The 18256-nt window shown below is 61.6% G+C and overlaps 3 protein-coding genes across 3 annotated transcripts; 2 read left to right on the plus strand and 1 right to left on the minus strand.

Annotated features, from left to right (window-relative positions):
* The first annotated feature begins 2331 nt into the window (after positions 1–2331).
* Positions 2332–4078, plus strand: LOC112943855 (cathepsin L1-like). Its single transcript, XM_026035151.1, has 7 exons — positions 2332–2445; positions 2526–2648; positions 2735–2884; positions 3049–3273; positions 3341–3509; positions 3690–3804; positions 3946–4078. The coding sequence occupies exons 1-7, from the start codon at positions 2332–2334 to the stop codon at positions 4043–4045; spliced, it is 996 nt and encodes a 331-aa protein (XP_025890936.1). The 3' UTR covers positions 4046–4078.
* Positions 4079–4831: 753 nt separating this feature from the next.
* On the plus strand, positions 4832–9257 carry MYDGF (myeloid derived growth factor). Its single transcript, XM_026035153.1, has 6 exons — positions 4832–4987; positions 5828–5878; positions 6905–6966; positions 7397–7478; positions 8055–8127; positions 8492–9257. The coding sequence occupies exons 1-6, from the start codon at positions 4832–4834 to the stop codon at positions 8569–8571; spliced, it is 504 nt and encodes a 167-aa protein (XP_025890938.1). The 3' UTR covers positions 8572–9257.
* Positions 9258–11328: 2071 nt separating this feature from the next.
* TNFAIP8L1 (TNF alpha induced protein 8 like 1) lies at positions 11329–18066 on the minus strand. The gene is made up of 2 exons (XM_026035152.1): positions 18019–18066; positions 11329–12748 (listed from the first exon to the last, which is right to left on the minus strand). Exon 2 carries the CDS (start codon positions 12744–12746, stop codon positions 12186–12188), a length of 561 nt encoding a protein of 186 aa, XP_025890937.1. The 5' UTR covers positions 12747–12748; positions 18019–18066; the 3' UTR covers positions 11329–12185.
* Between the last annotated feature and the right edge of the window lie 190 nt (positions 18067–18256).

An 18256-nucleotide genomic window follows, 5' to 3' on the forward strand; every position in this document is an offset into this window, starting at 1 on the left:
TCTGCGGTTCCCCTGCTCTCACCTGCAAGAACTCAGTGCCTATGTTGGAAATGGAAGAGCTGAATCAACAAGCTGCCTTAAGCCAGGAGTGGGAGGGAAGAGAGAACTACCTGAGGTTAAGTCCCAAGGGAGCTGATTGCTGCTGCTGTGTCCTGGCCCTGCTGTGACAAATGTGGAGCCCCAGGACAAGAAGAGAGCTCTACAGGAGCATGTAACACTAGTCCTTTCTATTTTTCATTTTGATTTTGCAGAGCAGATGGAGGAAGGGGCTGGGGTCGGTAACGGCGTCCTCTGACACCTTCCTCTAATGGCCGCTCACAAGCAGAGTTGTGCCAACAGGTAGCAGGGCAGCCGGCGACAGCTGGAGAGCGTCTCTCGAGAGCTCGCAGCAGCATTTGGGTTTTTGCAACACAAAAAGGATGATATTTATGCAAATTCTCCCTCCCGCCATTCTCTGTGCCCCCTCCTGATCCCACGTTCTCCTTCCCTGGCATCCTGAGCTTTCAGACGTGCACTGAAATTGGCTGTGCTTCAGTTCTCTGCGGGTCAGTGACTGTTCCCCTTGCCCATCTACTCAGCAGATGCTCTGTTCTGGTTTCTATTTGCCTGGTCAACAGGAACTGCAGTTCTGGGGAGGGGGGATTGAGCAATCGCACCTCAGGGGAGCACATACCCCCTCAAGCCAAGGGTTCTGCCGGGGCAAAACAAAAAACAAACCCACCCTAATGAACCACGTCAACTTGCCCTGGAGTATTTTAAGTGCGTATTATGAAAAGAAAATATTTTTATGGATTCTTATTCTTTTATAATTATGAGTGTAAGATGTAGCGACTCATTAAACTATTGGAAAGAGAGGACGGCGGCTGGCGCGAGTGTCCGTTGCGCTGGAGCGCAGGGAGGGCCGGGCTGCGACGGGGGTAACCCCGGGTGCAGACACCAAAGCCCTGGTGCTCCTCGGGGGAGGCAGCAGTGGGAGACGCAGTGGGAGCCGGGATTCCTGGATGGTTCCTCCAGCGCAACCTGGAGCCTTCTGCTTTCCGAAGGCGGCTGTGAGCGTCTCCGTCGCCGCCTCCGCGTGCCCGGCTACCCGCTCCGAGGGCTGCGTTGCGCTGTTGAGTAAGCCGGGCCGCAGCGCAAGGCCGCGGCGGCGGAAGGGGCTGCCGGCGGGAAGTCGCCGAGCTCCGGCGCTTCCTCGGCGAGGAGCGAACGCGCTCCCCTCCGCGGGCGCGAGAGCTGCCGCCCCGTCCCGCCGCCGCCTCCCGCCGCATGGTAAGAGCCTCCTTTCGCAGGGTTGGTTCCTTCTCGCTCTGAATCTTGGCTGCTTTCTCTTGTCCTGAAAGGGCAAGCATCCTTAACGTGCCTGCAACGCGCTCCTGAAAGGTCCCTGTCTAGAGGAGTTTACACATCTGTCACCTCCTTTGATCCTGCGGGCTCGCTGCTGAAGCCAGAGGATTAGTTGATGCCATAGAAAAAACCCAAAAAATCTCTTTAAAAAAGCTCTTTTTCTGCTTTGGGTTTTGAGCCTCTGCAAGGCATTAACTGGGACGTCGCCTCTGCAAGCGGGAGCTTTTTGGCTGGCCCTGCGGGAAGCCCCTCCGGCCACCCTGGCCATGGGGGCCAGGCTCGAGGTGGCCCTTCTGCAGGCCGGGGTGCAGCACCCAGCGCGTTTCCTGCTCGCGCCGGCGGCTGCAGGAAGCCGGGGGCCCCGTAACGGCTGCCGGCGCCACCAGCTCAAAATCACCCGTCCTCGAGGAGGGGATTGAGGCTGAGAGCGGCCGCGAGGCCTTTCTGCCCCGGCTCTTGGGGCTTTATTGTGGCTGTGGAGGAGGCAGCTGCTTGCAATAACCGATTAAAGCCAAAGCATCTCTCAGGCTCTAAACTGAGCTCAGGAAGTCGCCCGGTCCCTGCACCCGCACGGCGCCCAGGTGCCTCTCGGGTGCTTGGTCCCTCTGCAGCCCAGGCGGCTGCAAAAGCCACGTGTGAAACGAGGCTGGAAAATCCTCGGGGAGGCCGAGGCGCCTGCGCTGCTGCTGTCACCCGGCTCCGTGGGCGCTGGCGCCCCGGCCCTTCTCCCTGCTCGCGGGTGCCTGAGCTCAGGCTGCAGGATGGGGCTCTGCTCCTCCTCAACGCTGCTCTAAAAAGGACACTTAAATGCCATGAAAAGGACAGCTAAGACCTCCTAAAGCTCCTGTCGAGTGTGTCCCGGCAAAGGCCAGTGCAGATGGAGGGAGGTGGGAGACTGGTCATCTCGTGCCGCTTCTGTTTGCGTTTTCCCCCTCGCTTTTACTCCRGGCTTGGGAGAAGCCGCTGTGGCCTCGGCAGGGCCGAGCCATGGCCGGGGCCCTGGGGCTGCTGCTGGCCCTGGGCTGCGCCGCCGCACGGGACCCGGCCCTCGAGGAGGCCTGGAGGGGCTGGAAGAGCCTCCACGCCAAGGAGTACCCGCAGGTAGGAATCCCGGCACCGGGACGCTGGGGAGCCGGTTTCCTGGGAGCATCCGAGCTCGCCGCCACGGTGCCTCCCGGCAGGAGGCCGAGGCCGTGCGGAGGGAGGTCTGGGAGAAGAACCTGCGGCGCATCGAGGAGCACAACYGGGAGCAGGCGCGGGGCCGGCACGCCTTCCGCCTGGCCATGAACCACTACGGAGACCTGGTACCTCCYGGAGCCCCATCCCGCTMCTCRGAGACGCTCGGGGCCCGGGCGCTGCTCACGGCGCCTCCTGGCCTCTYCCTCTGCAGACAGATGAGGAGTTCAACCAGCTCCTGAATGGCTTCGCCCCGGCGTGGCCGCGGGGGCCGGCGCCGCTGTTCCGGGATTCGGCGGCCGTGCGGACACCGGCCCAGGTGGACTGGAGGGCCAAGGGCTACGTGACGCCGGTGAAGAACCAGGTGTGCGCGGGAAGATGGATCCGGGCACCCAAAGCAGCAGGAACGTCTTCCAAGGGGGACAGAACAGAAGGGAAAGAYGCTCCTGGGCACCCCAGGCATCCCCGAGGAGCCGGGGCTCCCCGCTCACGAGGGCAGCTCGTCCTCACTCGCCGCCCTCCTCCCAGGGCCACTGCGGCTCGTGCTGGGCCTTCAGCGCCACGGGGGCCCTCGAGGGCCTCGTCTTCAACCACACGGGGAAGCTGGTGGTGCTGAGCGAGCAGAACCTCATCGACTGCTCGCGCAAGCTGGGCAACGCGGGCTGCGGCGGCGGCTTCGTCACCCGCGCCTTCCAGTACGTGCGTGACAACGGCGGCCTCAACTCGGAGCACGTCTACCCCTACCTGGGCACGGTAAGGGGGTGCCCAGGGGGATGGGGACGTCCCTGGCACCGGCTGGTGCAGAGCTCCTTCCTGCCAGGACGCCTCGAGCTGCCGCTACGACCCGCGGGACCGGGCAGCCAACTGCTCGTCCGTGTGGCTGGTGGCGCCGGGCAGCGAGGCGGCGCTGGAGCAGGCGCTGGCGGCCGTGGGGCCCGTCTCGGTGGCCGTGGACGCCAGCAGCTTCCACTTCCACTTCTACGAGTCCGGTACCGCGTCGTGCTCCGCCGGGATGGGACAAGCGGGGTCCTGGGGGCTGCCCCATTTGGGAGCAACGTGCTGCCCCTGTGGCAGTAACGAAGGGGGTGCCATAACGAAGGGGGTGCCGTGCACTGCCCTGCACGTACCCAGGCTGGGTGCCGCGCTCACCCCGGCCCCGCTCTCCGCAGGCATCTTCAGCAGCGCGTTCTGCAGCCAGCAGGTCAACCACGCCATGCTGGCCGTGGGCTACGGCAGTGCCCAGCAGGACGGGCAGAGCGTTGGCTACTGGATCTTGAAGAACAGGTAGGGGCTGGGGGCACCCGACCCCCGAGGTGCCTCCYGCGAGGCCTGAGCCAGCCCGGCATGGGGCGCAGGGCCAGCAGGGCCACCACAGGGACGCGCGTGGCGGGTGGCACCGCAGCTGTGCTCCCTGTGTCCCTGCAGCTGGTCGGAGCTGTGGGGCGAGCGCGGCTACATGCGGCTGCCCCGCGGCACGCGCAACGCCTGCGGCGTGGCCAGCCAGGCCAGCTTTCCTGCGCTCTGAGCGCCGCCCGCCAGCCCGGCCTCCCTTCGGGCGGTTTCCTTTGGGAAGAGGCTCCTCTCGCCCGGCTGAGCGCTCCGCACACCTGCGAGCGGAGCCGGGCACCGCGCGGCCGCCCTGGCTGTCGCCCTTCCTGCTGCGGAAGCCGAGCTCCTGCCACGTGCTGCTCCGTGCAGACGGCCTTGGCGGCCCCTTCCCGCTTCCGCAGCGCCTTTCCCTCACGCTTGGCCGCCCCTTCCCCTGCTGCGGCCCTGCGGCCGCTTTCCCTTCCGCCTCGAGCCCGAGGGGCTGCCGGAGGAGGGCTGCGTTTTCTGGCCCCGAGCTTTCCCCGACTTGGCTCTCTGAACCGCTGCAGCGAGTCCAGCAGTTCCACAAATGTGTCCTGCCTCAATTAAAATGAAAAGTGGGAGACGCGATGCAAACTGAGTCTGGAAGTCACTTCTTTGGAGGATCAATTTGGTGCTCACAGCCTGGGGGAGCAGCGGGACCTGCCAGGAGCACTGGGCCAGTGTCCTCACCACTGTCCCCACGGCCCCTTGTCCCCATTCCCCCGTCGTTCCTTGTCCCTACGATCCCCCATCCCCAAGGTCCCTTTGTCCACGACCTCGTCCCAATGTCCCCCCGCCCGGTCCCAGTGTCCCCCCCGTCCCAATATCCTGACTGGAAGGGGCGGGGGGATCCGCCCGGGCTCTCTGCCCACACCCAAGATGGCCGCCAGGGCGCCCTCCTGGGCGGCCGCGGCGCGGATTGGCCCCTCCCGCGCGCCATAGCGCAGGCTTCCTTTCCAAGATGGCGGCGCCCAGTGGAGTGGCTGGCCGGTGGCTCCTGCCCGGGCTCGTGCCCGTTGTCCTCCTGTGCCTGGCGGCCCGGGCCCAGGAGGGGTCCAGCACGGCGGACTTCGACGTGCGGCCAGGCGGGATGGTCCATTCCTTCTCCCGCAGCCTGGTGAGAGGGGAGGAGGGAGGAAGTGGGAGCAGCGAATACGCGCCTCTCCGTGATTGGCTGCGTGCCACGTCGCTCCCGCCTCCCGCCGCGGTGGTTGGCTGCCGGGGAAAGGGGGCGGGCCAGGGTGGGGGTCCAGGCCGGTTGCTAGGGCGGGTTGCTAGGGGCCGGCCGGAGGGGCGGCCTGGGCCGCACTAGGCCGCAGGGGGCTCCCCAAAGGGAGAGGGTCCCCGGGACACGGAGGACCCCAAGGAGGGAGGGCCCGCGGGGGAGGGCCCCTCAGGGAGGTGGGTTTGGTGCCCCAGGGGGTCCCCACGGAGCTGGGAGGTCTCCAAGGGAGGAGGTTCCCAAGGAGAAAGGGGTCCCTAGGTGGGGGACCAGGGTCCCCAAGTGACACAAGAGAAGAGGGATCCCTAGAGGATCCCCAAAGAGAAGGGATTCCACATAGAGCCACAGCGAGGGGTCATCAAGGAAAAGGGGGTCTTGAGGAAAGGGACCCCCAGGGAAAGGGCTGCTACGAGGAAGGGGCTGCGGGTGCTGGGAGAGCCGTGGGCGCCCCMGTACCGCAGGTGCCCAACCGGCACCGCTGGGCCCAGCCGAGGGCCACGCCGGCACCGCTGATGGGCGCCACATCCCTGGCTCCACCGGCTGGCTCGGCTGAGCCCTGCCTGCAGACGTGCATGAGGCTCCAGCTTCCCCACGCWCCCCCCGCAGCCCCAGCAACTCGCCAGATCTCATTCGCTCCTCGTGTTGCCGAGAGGAGCTGCAGGTGCTCARCAAATAGCTGGTCACACCGACTGTCCTGTTGCAGTTAGATTGCTCATGTTTTTCTTCTCTTTCCAGGGAGATTACACCTGCACATTCACRTACTCTGCTCAGGGAGGAACAAATGAGGTGAGTTAGGAAAACCTTCAAAAGTTTCCCTTATGCTCAGTCTCGAGGGTGGCACAGAATAAGAAGCTGTTAAGTCTCTGGTGATRRYAATAGTATYTATGAAAGACCTAYGTGCCCCAGAGACAGACTGCTAGTCTGSCCCAAACCTTGTTCTGCTGAAATCRTTTGYGTCTGAAAAATCAGTAGCTTAAAATAATGATGTTAAGAATCAGTGGGGCTCAGCATTCACAAGGCTTCATTGTATAACTAAAGGAAGAAGAAACTTTGTTCTCCTCCAGAGAGGAAGCTGCTCCTTTTGTCACCAGCTGACTCCAGGAACTGGGAGCTGCAAGGAAGGATGGTTGTAGTTTCCAGTGTTGCATGTTGATAAAAGTAACTTACTGGATTTGCTCTTGAAAGGAAGTGCCCTTTGTGCGCTGCAGTGATGCTGTGGTTTGCAAGGCCGGGACACTGTAAGGCTTAACCTCTCTCTGGCTCGGAAACCTTTGGAGAACAAAGAGCAATATTTTCGTATCCCAGTTGCTAGGAAGGGCCTTGTTAGAGTCACTCCTGTTTTGTTTATGAGGCTCGAAGGTGATGGCATTGAGTCCTTTTCTCTTATTATAAAACGCAATGAACTTCTAACTCGTCTCTGTAACTGTACTGATGAAATTGTGGAAAGGGGGCAGGCAGCCCTGGGCTTTGTGCAACACGAGATAAAAGGGCCATCAGTGGCTGTGTTGCAATTTTTGTTGTGTTGTTTTSATAAGTCACCATTTGCCAGGAGACTTGCAAGTGTTCTCACGCCTTCTCCACCCCTGTCCTTTACAATAACACCCTTTCCACGACATAATAACACTCCGTGAGGTTTCTGCCTCCGATTTAGGCCTATTGCCTCTAATGAGCTGCTTCTCCAGGAGTAATTGCAGTGGTGGAAACTTGTGACGTCTGCAGCTATTTGGGGAGGAAGGTGATTCACGTTGGGGGGCACCCTTGAGTGGGATGCTCTTACCCAGAATAACTCTTTGGGCCTTTTTCCCTCCACAGCAATGGCAGATGAACGTTGGCRTCAGTGAAGACAACCTGCTCTTCTCCTGCTCTATCTGGAGGTGAGTTTAGTTTAGCTCCCCAAGACAAATGCAAGGCCAGGCTATATGGGATCCAAGCCACGGACCTCAAGCCCCTGCACCTTGTGAGCAGCAGTGGCAGCTGGACCTGTGTGTCCTAGCTGGACTTCAAGAGCACCAAGGGCTTTGCTCTCCCTGGAGCTGCCGTGGCTCTGGGTGGCTCTTTCTCCAGGTGGTGGTTGGTGGGTGCTATGGGGACAACCCCACTGCCAGCTTCCTCGCTAGATGGAGCTGCGAGAGAGCCAGGAGGCCCCGGAAGAAGTGGTGGATCACGAGAACCCCCCATCCAGACCTCCACCCGGAGAGTCAGGAATTKGCTTTACCCTCCCGTGCCGGAGCGTTGCCCACGTTCCCCGCTCCCGGGTAACTTATTCCTGCTTTCAGTGCCCAAGATTTTGCTTTCTTGTTTCAGGCCCCAGGGAAAGTCTTACCTCTTCTTCACCGAGTTTAAAGCTGAAGTGAAAGGAGCCAAGATAGAGTATGCCATGGCTTATGTAAGTCTCAGCTGATGGTTTGGAAGTGGGCGGGTGGGAGGATGACTGGAAAACCTGAATCGGATTAGCCCAATAAAACATACTCCACCGTGGCCTTAACTGGAGTGTGGTGGCGGCCAGGAGGGTGGATGCAGCCCGGCCCTCCTGCACCCTTTCCTTTTGCTCCCTCAAAGCCATTGTTTGGCCACTGGCTCTGCGGGTGCCGGTGACTCCAACAGACCCCACCGTGCCAGGCGTGCAGCACGTGGGGAGTCTCCATCTGTCTCAGCAAACTGAATGTGGCAACATAAATAAAACCTCTGCTCATCCTTTTGCCTTTTCTGTTCAAAGCCCTCATTCTTCCATTTCCCACTGTCTTCAGCGATGAGGCTTTGAGTTGTCTGAATGATACAAATACCTGATTTAATAGGAAATGGAGAGATAGCTAGAGATTCTCCTTAAAGATTCCTTTCATGATTTAATCTCTTCACTCTACCTTATTAAAATGCAAAGCCTTTCTTTTCTTGAGACCTGTTTTGTTTTGTTTGTTTCCTGAATTGCCTCACCTGCTTAAAACCTTCTTCCTTCCTGTTTCAGTCTGCAGCTGCAGTGGGTGGACAAAGCGACGTTCCCTTAAAACAGGAAGAATTTGAAATCACTGAAACAACAGGTCTGTGACCAAAAGAAGTGTGTGAAAAACGGGGCTGATGTGGGAAAYGAGCCTGGTGATCTACCAGGAGCTGAGAGCTTCAAACTGGTGCAGAGAGGTGACAGGACATAGGAGGAAGCTCAGTGTTATTGACTGGGGGGGTCTAGTGCTTTTGATTCMTGGTGGACAGCAGGATCCTGCAGGTCCTGTTCCAGTGTGAATTCGCATGGGAAAAGAATGGGTTTATCACAACATACTAGTACTTTACATAGCAGGAAGCACAAGGCCCTGCATACTGGCTTTTTTATTCTGGAAAGGAACCAGCAGTGCAGCTTGTTCATGCCTTACCATCTGTTTATCCCTTGCTTGTTTTCTCTCTTTCTAGTGTCTCACAAGGAAGGCAAGTTCCGTTCCGAACTGTCCAAACTCATGATTGTAGCAAAAACACCCCGTGACGAGCTGTGACCCCAAGGCCAGCGCTGGGCCGGGCGYTTCAGCCAGAAGAGATGACAGGTGGAGGAGACTGCTTGTTACTGGCGGGGTTTGTGGTTGGACAAATCTTTCCTGTTTTCCATATTGAAATGTACTGGGGTCCAACACAAGTGGGACTTGGAGGTGTTAAAACAGATGCATTCTGTCTTGTGTCAGAGTAACAATGTGCTGTGCAGCTGGAAACCTCCTTAGAGACTCTTGATCTGCAGCCAGCCATTCTGTCGCCCGCTTTCTGCTTCACTGATCTGCTGAATATGGCAAAGCTCCCCTCTAACAGGGGCTCCTTATCTCCCTTGCTAGAAAGAGCAATGCAGAAAGATAAGCAGCTGGATTTAAACAAGGCTTGCTAAAGGAATGTCGTTAACTCTGTAGTCTCTGGAGGAGGGACAGGATTTCTCTCTCTCCAAGCATGGCAGGAAAAATAAATTGGATGGGAGGGAGGACGAAGGGATAGGATTGGCTTTCTGACTCCTTGATGAGTGAGGCTTCTAAGACCGTCACTGATTTTGTTAGGGAGGATGTTCTGGGGCTGCCTTGGTGCAGAGAGCAGGGTGAGATAACACCCTGAGAACCAGCACCCGGAAGGCAGAGCTCGCAAGCTGCACTAGCCTTCTTATTCTGACACAACCCAGGAAACCATCCAGGCCACACTTTCACGTCCCAGTACAACCGCAGGACTATTTTCTACCTACAGAAGTGATTTTTTTTTTATTATTATTATCTAGATGAATAACACTGGGGGAATATGGAATTCCTTTCCTGTGTAAATACAGCACAAATRAAAAAAATAAAGCATAACGCTGTCGTCTGGCTTCACTCCAGATGTGATTCCTGCCCTCTCCATGTGGATGCCCAGTGAGTAGCACAACCTGCGGTGTTTGTTTGAGCAGGGAGATGAGGTGTGAGGCTGCTGAGGGACATGGGGGTCCCAGCAGATGCCTTGGGGCCATTTGCCAGCCTGAAGCCACCACGCGAGGACAAGGCTCCAGCAGCAGCAGCCAGAGGGAAGGCTTGGTGAGGACCCTGCTTTTTCGTAGCTGCTTCACCTGTGTTTTGAGGAGCTCCCTGGTCTGTGTCAGGCTGAGGGGTGATTTGCACTGAGGGTTTTATAAGCTGTTTTCCAGGCTGTTTATGGATGCTTCTCTCCCTGTTCCCGGATATGTACCCAGGCCAAGGGTTGGGGTTTGAAATCCAGGCCATAAGGTGGCAAGAAGGCAAGAGTTTGGGAATGAGGCAGATGTTTGCTGTGAAATGAGGGGGGAAGTTTTGGATTTTGGACACCTACATGTGAAGGGAAATTGGTGCTGGGCATTTGATGAGTTGTGTGGTCCTGTGGCCCACCCTGGGGTGTAAGATGCAGGGCAAGAAGGAAACAGGAACGAGTGAGGAGATCTGTTCCAGCCAGGCTGCTTGGTGCAATTAAGCAGCATCCTGCAGCTGGTGCTGCCACGCACCTCGAGAACAGCACCGCGGCGCACCGGCTGCGCGCGCAGCCRCGGCAGCACCGTCAGCCCCCGCTCCGCGCGCCCGCGGCATCTGCCAACACCGCCGAGCCGCCACGCGCTGCTGCCAACGCCTGGCTTCTCATCCACAGCCACCCGAGAGCTGCAGGGAGCCCCGCAGGGACGGGGACGGCGGCTCCCAAGTGTCGCTCACCAGGGGCCAGCGTCACCTGCCCTCTCCGGGGACCGGCGTCGCGGCGCATCTCGGCSGTGGTCCCCAACGGGCACCTCTCCATGCGCTTTACCCGTCCCTAGCTGCTTTGTGCAGTTCAGATAACTGATATTTGCAGCGACGCCTGTGAAATGACAAGGATAGGCGCTTTATTCCTTTCTTTAATCTTAAAATCTGAAACACATCACTGCTTGGAGCCGAYGGCAGCAAGGGAGCGGGGAATGTGAGCCGCGGAGCTCGGAGGCGGGGAGGCTCGCGCTGCAATCTCCCGTGCCGGGAGGCAGCCCATGGACCAGGAGGCACAAGGAGGGCGCGGAGATAAGGCCAGCTGAGATTGTGCGGGGCCTCGTACACTGAAAAGGGCAATTTTCAAAGTACAAATTGATCAGAGCAGTGCAAAGGAGCAGCGGTCGGTGCATCCGTGCTCTGAGAGGACGGCGCTCCTGCCGTGCGCCTCTGTTCAATGCTGTCAAACTGCCCTTTGCCCACCTGTCACGCAAGTGGTGCTTTCCTAGCCCGCTCTGCGCAGTGAGGGGCCGCCGGGAACACACCTGATCGGGCRCAGGAGCTGCAGCGGGCGCTTTGCTGTGGGTTTGCTCCGGGGGTTTTGCACCGTCTCCTCCCTGCATCTCAGTGCTGGCAGCAGCAAGAGTGGGCTCTGCTTTGTCCTTGGGGTTTGTAGGTTTGTCCTTGGCTTGTAGGGGGATTTGGGGCAAATCAGGACCTTGCTTGGTGCCTCTCTTGCCCCTGGTGGCAACTAAAAGCCGCTATAGCRAACGGTGTGAGAGCTGCTCAAGGTCCCTTTGCTGGGCAGGTACAGGATGGTGCCTCGTGTTCGCACCCATCCAAGGAAGAGAAGGAAGAGTCTAATCCCACAGTTCCTGAGGGAACCGAGTTCAGGGAGTCTAATTAGTCATGGATGCTCYGAGCACCGGCTCTGCCGGGGCTGGGCTGGGAGAACGAAGCCCCCCCAGCCACAAAGACCATCATCATCTGAAAGACGGCGGCAGCCTGACCCCGCACGTATCAACCRCCCCGTAACAACCACATTGCACAGCCAGGCCACAGAGGGGAGTTTATTTCAATAACCCATCAGGGCTGCACTTCGTCAAAACCCAACAGTCCTAGTTCAGTGTGGGACAGGGAAAACAGGCTGAAATCCTAGGGACAGCTTTGGGCAGATCCCAAGGAAGGTCCACAGGAGCCTGGCGGGGCAGTGCAGGGGGGTTTTGGACAACCAAGTGCATGGGGACATAAAGGAGGAGCAGGTCACTCCATATCTCCCTCCGAGTGACCCATCCAGCCAGGGGAGCCACTCGAGCAAGGGGGGACCCTGTGGGCACAAGGACCTGCCTTTGAGGAGGCCAAAGCACCTTCCAAACCACAAAGCGCAGAGGAACCTTCTCCTCTCGGGCAGCGTCACCTGCCTAGGGCTGCTGGAAGCTCCCATGGCTCCGTCACCCTGCAGCCCTTGGAGCAAGGAAGTCACAGCCGCTCCAAYGAGATCCCACCCCGCTCAGCTTCCCCTCGCAGCTCTCGGGCACCGGGAGTCTTTGGTTTATTTATTTTTCCATAGGAGCGTTACCATCGAGTTCAACGCAGTGAGTCCAAGCCCGCCGCTTCCTTGGACTCTGAGCTAAGAGCACTTGGTGGGACACGAAAAAGAAATGTACAGCAGGAGCCCAGGGTCGCCCGCGAAGGACCCAGCCCAGCGCAGGGGAGGCTGAACCCCGGGCAAGGGTTAACCAGAGTAAAGAAGTTCAGTCCTTGCATAAAGGAGGAGGAAACGAGAGAGTTAGCACTGCAGAGAAGAGGACGCAAAGCCAGGCGAGCRCCGGAAGAGCCGTACGTCCTGTCCCGTCCTCGCTCTCACGGGCAGCAGGATGCAGCAGGCGCTGCCCATGCCAACCCCTTCAGATGTTGTCCTCCTCCAGCATCTTGTTCACGCCCTCGCAGATCCTCTTCAGGTGGCTGCRGTAGGGCTCGGCCGGCCCGTACAGCGCCGACAGGAACTCGTAGTCCGCAAAGTGGTTGAAGACGTGGTTGATGCGGGAGTGGGATTTGGCTGTCAGGTGGGTGTTGACCGCCTGGTGCAGCAGGTCCCGGCACTCGGTGAGCACGCTCGACATGACCCGGCGGTCGAAGGTGAAGTCTATTTGGTGGAAGCTCACGGCCGTCATGGCCAAGGTGTGCACCTTCTTGCGGAAGCGCTCCATCAGCAGCAGCTCCTCGGGGCTGAACTGCCCGTTGCGGTAGAGCACGCCCAGCTTCATGACGATCTTGACGAGATTTTTGATGATCTTCTGGGCCTCTTTGCGGTTGCGGGTGTACTCCTTGGTGGCCCGGTAGAGCTCATCCAAGATTTCGCTGCTTGTGTCGTCAATGAAGACGTTGACTATGGTCTTGGAGGCCATTTTGCTCAAGAGCTTCTTCTGGGCCTGCAGGGCCAAGCTCTTAGTGCTGAAGGTGTCCATCGCTGCAAGAGGGAAGAGACACACGTGGTTGAGCCAGGCCCTGCACCAGTCCCTGCTCCTCCCCTCCCCATGCTGTCCTTTGTGTGGAGAAGAATCAGAGAATCAGAGAATCATGGTTGGAAAAGACCTTTGAGACGATCATGTCCAACTCTCATGCACCGTGGTCCACCAGCAAGCCCCAAAGGAGCAAGGAGGCAAGGAGGCTGCTCATGGGATGACTGACTGCATGTTCCTGGCTTTTTCCCCCAGTCCCAGGAAGAAGCAGTTGGGCGCAGCTGTGTCCTTAGAGCCCGGAGGAGGCTCCCTACCCAGGCAAGGCACTGAGGTGGGCTCCTGCCTACGCAGGAAGGGCTCTTGCCCCATCCTCCTCAYTCGCCTTCCTTAGGACCTGACTCATTTCCTGCAGGCAGGAGGGGACGGTGCAGGTGGGGACCGCGAGCCGCGAAGGTCCCGGGTGCCGCTGCTCCCCCAGCAGCCGCCGCTGCTCCCCGTCGTGCCCAACGGATTCCCTGTCCCTGGCTCTGCCCATCCCAGCGGAGTGAAAAATGGGGCAGGTTGGAGCTCGCCGAGCCCTGGTCGCTTCTAAGAGAGCAAGTTCAGGCCCCGGGCGGGCGCAAATCAGTCGGCTCGGGCGGATTACGGCTTGAAAAACCGCTGGGAATGACTAAGAGCGCCGCTGGCCCCGGCGATGCGCCCGGCCCTGGAAAGCACCAGGCTACAAATCACGGCGCGGGCAGAGCCGCAGGCACTAACTCAAGGAGCCGCCGCACACGGCCTTATTTACAGCCCTTAGGAAAAACACGGAGCTCTGCGAGCGCTTCCCTCCGTGCGCAACCATGGATTTTGCCGGCGCCAGCTCCGCGCCGAGGCTCCCGCGCTGCCAGAAGGGAGGACGAAGCGGAGCCGCAGGCAGCCTGGGCCCACGGGAAGGAGGGCGCGGGAAGGAGGGCGCGGGGCGGATTTGCCACTGCCCTCCCGCCCATGGAGATGCTCCGGCCTTGCCTCCGGCTCCGCTGCAGTGAGGGGCACCGGCGCAGCAGGAATTCCCGCGTCCCAGCTCGCTGCAGGGCACCCGGAGCCAGAAACCCAGCGCAAACCCCAGCCTGGAGCCTGCAGAAACTGGGAAGCGGCGGCTTCTCCACGGCTGCCCGTGAGCACCACGGCCTCGACCTGCCCTCCTGCCCGGGGCGTTTTGGGGCGTCTTGTCCCAGTGCAGCCTGTGCCGACACTCCTCTCCGCAGCGGGAAGCCGGGGCCGGAGGGAGGATTTCCCCGAGGCCGATTCCAACCACTGGGGCTGCATCCTGCAGCTCGGGAACCTCCTCTCCCGCCCCGCAGGCTCTTTTCCAGCTGGTTCCCTCCTGGTTTTCATTCATTCGCTCGCCTGCCTCCCCGGGCGCTGGCACCCGGCGCCCTCCCTGCTGCCCTTCCCACCGGGAACACGCCGCCGGTTTCACCCAGCGCGAGCTCTTTCCACGGGAACGCGGCGCTTTCCCGATGGGAGAGGTCCCTTTGTTGGCCCGGGGGCCGCTGCTTGCTGCTGTTATCAGCGCCCGGAAGAGGCAGCTTTGCCCCAAAGAGCAGCCGAAAGAAACCGCCAGATTTCCTTCCTGTTGCTCAGTTTTCCAGCCCTGCTCAGCCCTTGTTTCTTTTTTTTTCTTTTTTTTTTTTTTCCCTTTCCTTCTCCTTTTTAATGCAAATAGCCTGAAAAAAGCTGCCTCTTCCAGGGCAGGCGCAGCCGGGCGCCGTGGTGCAACGAGCCGGTGCTGCTCCGGAAGAGCGCGGCGCAGCCGGGCCAGGAACTGAGGCTTCCCGTGCAGGCACYGCCACTGCCTTGTTTTTTTCCCCACCTCTTTTCCCAGAATCTAAATCCCGCCAAGAACAAGAAGGGTGTCGGACCTGGGCTCTCCATCGTGGAGCGCTGACGGGGGCTCTGCCGCGACGCCGCGCGGCGCGATGCTCTCCCGCACCGGAACGCGCTGCAAGGGGAGGCCCTGGGGCCACCTCYGGGTGCTCGGTGACACAGGGGACACATGAGCAGGCGGTTCCGCGCCGCGAGGCCGGCGCGGGGCYGAGTTCCCCTTGCAGCACGTGCCGGCCGGCGAGCAGCATCGCGCCTGCATCCCGGCTTCCTGCTGCGGGATGCGGGATGGAGGCGAAGGGGGCACAGGGACAGATGCGGCTCCGGATTCGCTCCCTGCAGCCTGGTCAGGACACGGTACTGGAGCTGGTGGAGCCTGGCGGCCCCGGCGGCCTCAATCCCCTGTGATTTGCAGGGTGAGAGCAGCGCAGGAGCCATCGCGCTCGTTAGAAAGCRCCAATTAAAGCTGCTGTCTGCAGGGGCACCAGGAAGCGCTGTCATCTTGCCAGCCCCCGGGGGCCGGCAGCGCTGGAACGTGCCGGGGCAGAGCCGAGGCGCCGGAGCGCGCCCGGAGCTCGCGTGCAGCCCGCGGCACCCAGCGCGTCCCCCCCAGCGAAGCCGCGATGGGAATTTCTGCCTCCCCTTCCGCAGCCGCCGCTCGCGCCCCGCGGCTCCCATAGCTCCCGCTTTCCAGCTCCCAATTACTGGATAACTGGCAGCCTTTCTTTGTGCGCCGCTCGGCACCCCCCTGTTCTGCCCCCCCACCCCAACTCCCTCGGCAGCGGGATGAATATTTCATGCAGCATCACAAAAAGCACTTCAATAATTTATGGGTCAGCGCGCAGCAAGCGCCCGGCGCGGGAACGGATCCGCGGGCACGGAGGCGCGGACGCCGTCTCATGYGGGCCGCGTTACCGGGCACCCGGCACCCGCGCCGCCCTCCCGGGGCTCTCCCGGCTCCGTCCCACGGTTGCTCCGCCGCAGAGCTCGCGGCTGACAAAAGGCACTATCGGGTTCAGCCCGCTGGGATTGGTTTCCATCGCCCTGAGGACGCGTTGAGCATTAATTAATTAAGCGCCGCTGCCGAGCCGGGTTATCGGAGCAGGGCTGCAGCGCTGGAGCGGCACGAGGATGAAACCGGAGACGGAGCCGGGCTGGCAGCCGTGACCTGCCCGTCCCCTCCTCCTGCTTTCCTGCTTCTCTCCCCACCAGGCCCCATTTCCCTCATTTTCAGGTGAGGACAAGGGATAAATGGAGCCCCACAGCCCTCAGCAAAGTGCTGCCTGGTATGAGGACTTGCCAACTCGTTGCACGTCCGATGGGAGCCCACAGCTGCCAAGGAGCAGYGAGATGCCAAGGGGCACAATGTGGAAACAGGGAGTCGTCCCCAATAGCTGCTTGGGTTTCTCCTTGGGAACGGGGCCGGCATCACAGAGGGACCTGCCGGGACCGGCCAACATCCGACCGGGACCCAAATTCCCGCGCGGAGCTCGTGGGAAGGCGGCCATGCCCGGCAGCTCCGACGTGCCCGTGCACGGAGAGGGGCTCCCAGCCCGGAGCGTGGGCGGAGGGGCCCGGCAGTGCAGCTCATGCCGCAGGGCTGCATTCCCAGCATCGTGGTGGGAACGGGGCGCCCGGCTCCCAGATACCACTGTGCAGAGGAGGAGCCCCAAGCCCCCAGGCTGCTCCAGGAAAATGGCTCTTTTTTCCCAGGATCATTGGCTGATGGGAAAGATAAGGCCCCAGTGCGAGGCCTGGATGTTCTCCTGCAGGGATCCAGGCTCCCAGGCATCCCCTGCCCCAGCTTGGGAAAGGGAGCTCCGGCGGGAATCTCCTGGGAGAACCCCAGGGAGTCCAGACCTGCCAGCTGCAGCCGCCGGGCTTGGCACGCGACACGAAGGAGGACAGAGCTATTTTGGAGCATGTGTCTCGCCTCTGCTTCCTCCTTTCCTTATCGGGCCGGGATCAGGAGCTCTCCCCTGCCACAACTTCCTTTCTCCTTCGCTCCGGAGTGGAGCGCGCGATGGGGAAGTGGGGGGAGCGGCGGCCGGGCCTCGCTCCGCGCCGTGTCCCGGTGCCCGCGCACACCCCGCGATTCCTGCGCCCTCGGTGCCAGAGCCGCACGGAGCGCGGGGCGGAATYGCACACGCCAAGACTCCAATCCCGGCAGCAGTATCCCCCCATCCCGGCCTCCAGCCTCGTTGTGTTTAACCCATAAACAACGCGACGGCTCCGCTCCTTCCCCCAAGGCGCCTCCGCGTGCTCCGCAGCCAGGCCGCGGGCTGGCAGTGGCGGGCACGGCCCGCGGCCGGGGAGCCGCGTCCTCCGCGGACGGTCTCCTGGAGACCGGCTCCCTGCGGAGCCGCCCCGCGGGCCRTGTCCCGGCGGTGCCGCCTTGCCAGAGGTGCTGGAGCCGGGCATGTCCCACCGCCCGGTCCCGGTGACTTCCCTTCCCCTCCTCGCCGCGGTCTCGGCAGCCAGGGTGGTGCTCGAGCACATCCTGTTGTCACCCGCGCGGTGCCACTTCCCGCTTTGCGGCCCTCCGGAGCGGCTCCCAACACTTGTCCCAGGTGGGAGACATGGTGGCTCCATCGCTCTTTCCTAGATGGTTGCCCAACACTTCCCAAAGGAGGTCTCCCCTCTCCTGTGTTTTACGGAGGCCCAGCTGCAAAGTGGAGCTGGGAGCTCTCAAGCACCGTCCCGGAGCTCAGTCCACCAAAGAGCTCCAGCCTCTTAGTGCTTCCCAAATCCCCGCTCATCCCTGTCCCCTTCCCTAGGACCTCAAGTTCTTGCACATCTCCCACCCAGGGCCCGAACAGCCCCTCTTGCCCCTCTCCCAAGGAAAACACCCGGCACCAGCACACGAGGAGCCAGGCGCTCGGGCCCGGGACGAGGAGCGGGGCAGGTCGGTGCCTCCCGCTGCCCGGTCCAGCTGCGCTGGCACAACGGGCCGGAGAACCACAACGTGCACCGGGCCGGGAGACGTCCCGGCGGGAGGCGATGGGTTTTGAACCCATGGGGGTACCGGCACCGAAGGGCCCCGGAAAGATGGGGGGGTTCCTCCCGTTAGAAGCAGGAGCCGGAGCGCGGCGGGGGGCTCCAAACGGCCCTCGGAGGGGCCGTGGCGGGGGGGTCCCGGAGCTCCGAGCTCCGCGGTGGGACAGCGGCGACCGGGACAGCGACGATCGGGACAGCGACGATCGGGACCGCGACGATCGGGGCAGCGGCGATCGGGGCAGCGGCGATCGGGGCAGCGGCGATCGGGACCGCGACGATCGGGACAGCGACGATCGGGGCAGCGACGATCGGGGCAGCGGCGCCCGGGGCAGCGGCGCCCGGGGCAGCGGCGGGGCCCGTCGGGGCGGCCGGGAAGGGGCTCGCGGAGTCGCCCCACACCCCCCTCCCCGCTTACCTGCGCCCGAACCCCGCCGAGCTGCGCCGGGACCGGCACGGGGCGGGGGCGCTTCCCCCACCCCCGCTTCGTGTCCCTCGCCGGGATCGGGTCGGGGAGGCTGCGGCGGTGCCGGTGCCGGTGCCGGTGCCGATGCCGGTGCCGGTGCCGGTGCCGGTCGCGCTCCAGGTGCCGGTCCCGGTGCCGGTCCTGGTCCCCGCGCCCCCCCCTCCCCCGCCCCACGGCCGCCCCGAAGTCC

Source organism: Nothoprocta perdicaria, unplaced genomic scaffold, assembly GCF_003342845.1.
Source record: "Nothoprocta perdicaria isolate Ctin4 unplaced genomic scaffold, notPer1 scaffold_157, whole genome shotgun sequence".
Taxonomy (NCBI): domain Eukaryota; kingdom Metazoa; phylum Chordata; class Aves; order Tinamiformes; family Tinamidae; genus Nothoprocta; species Nothoprocta perdicaria.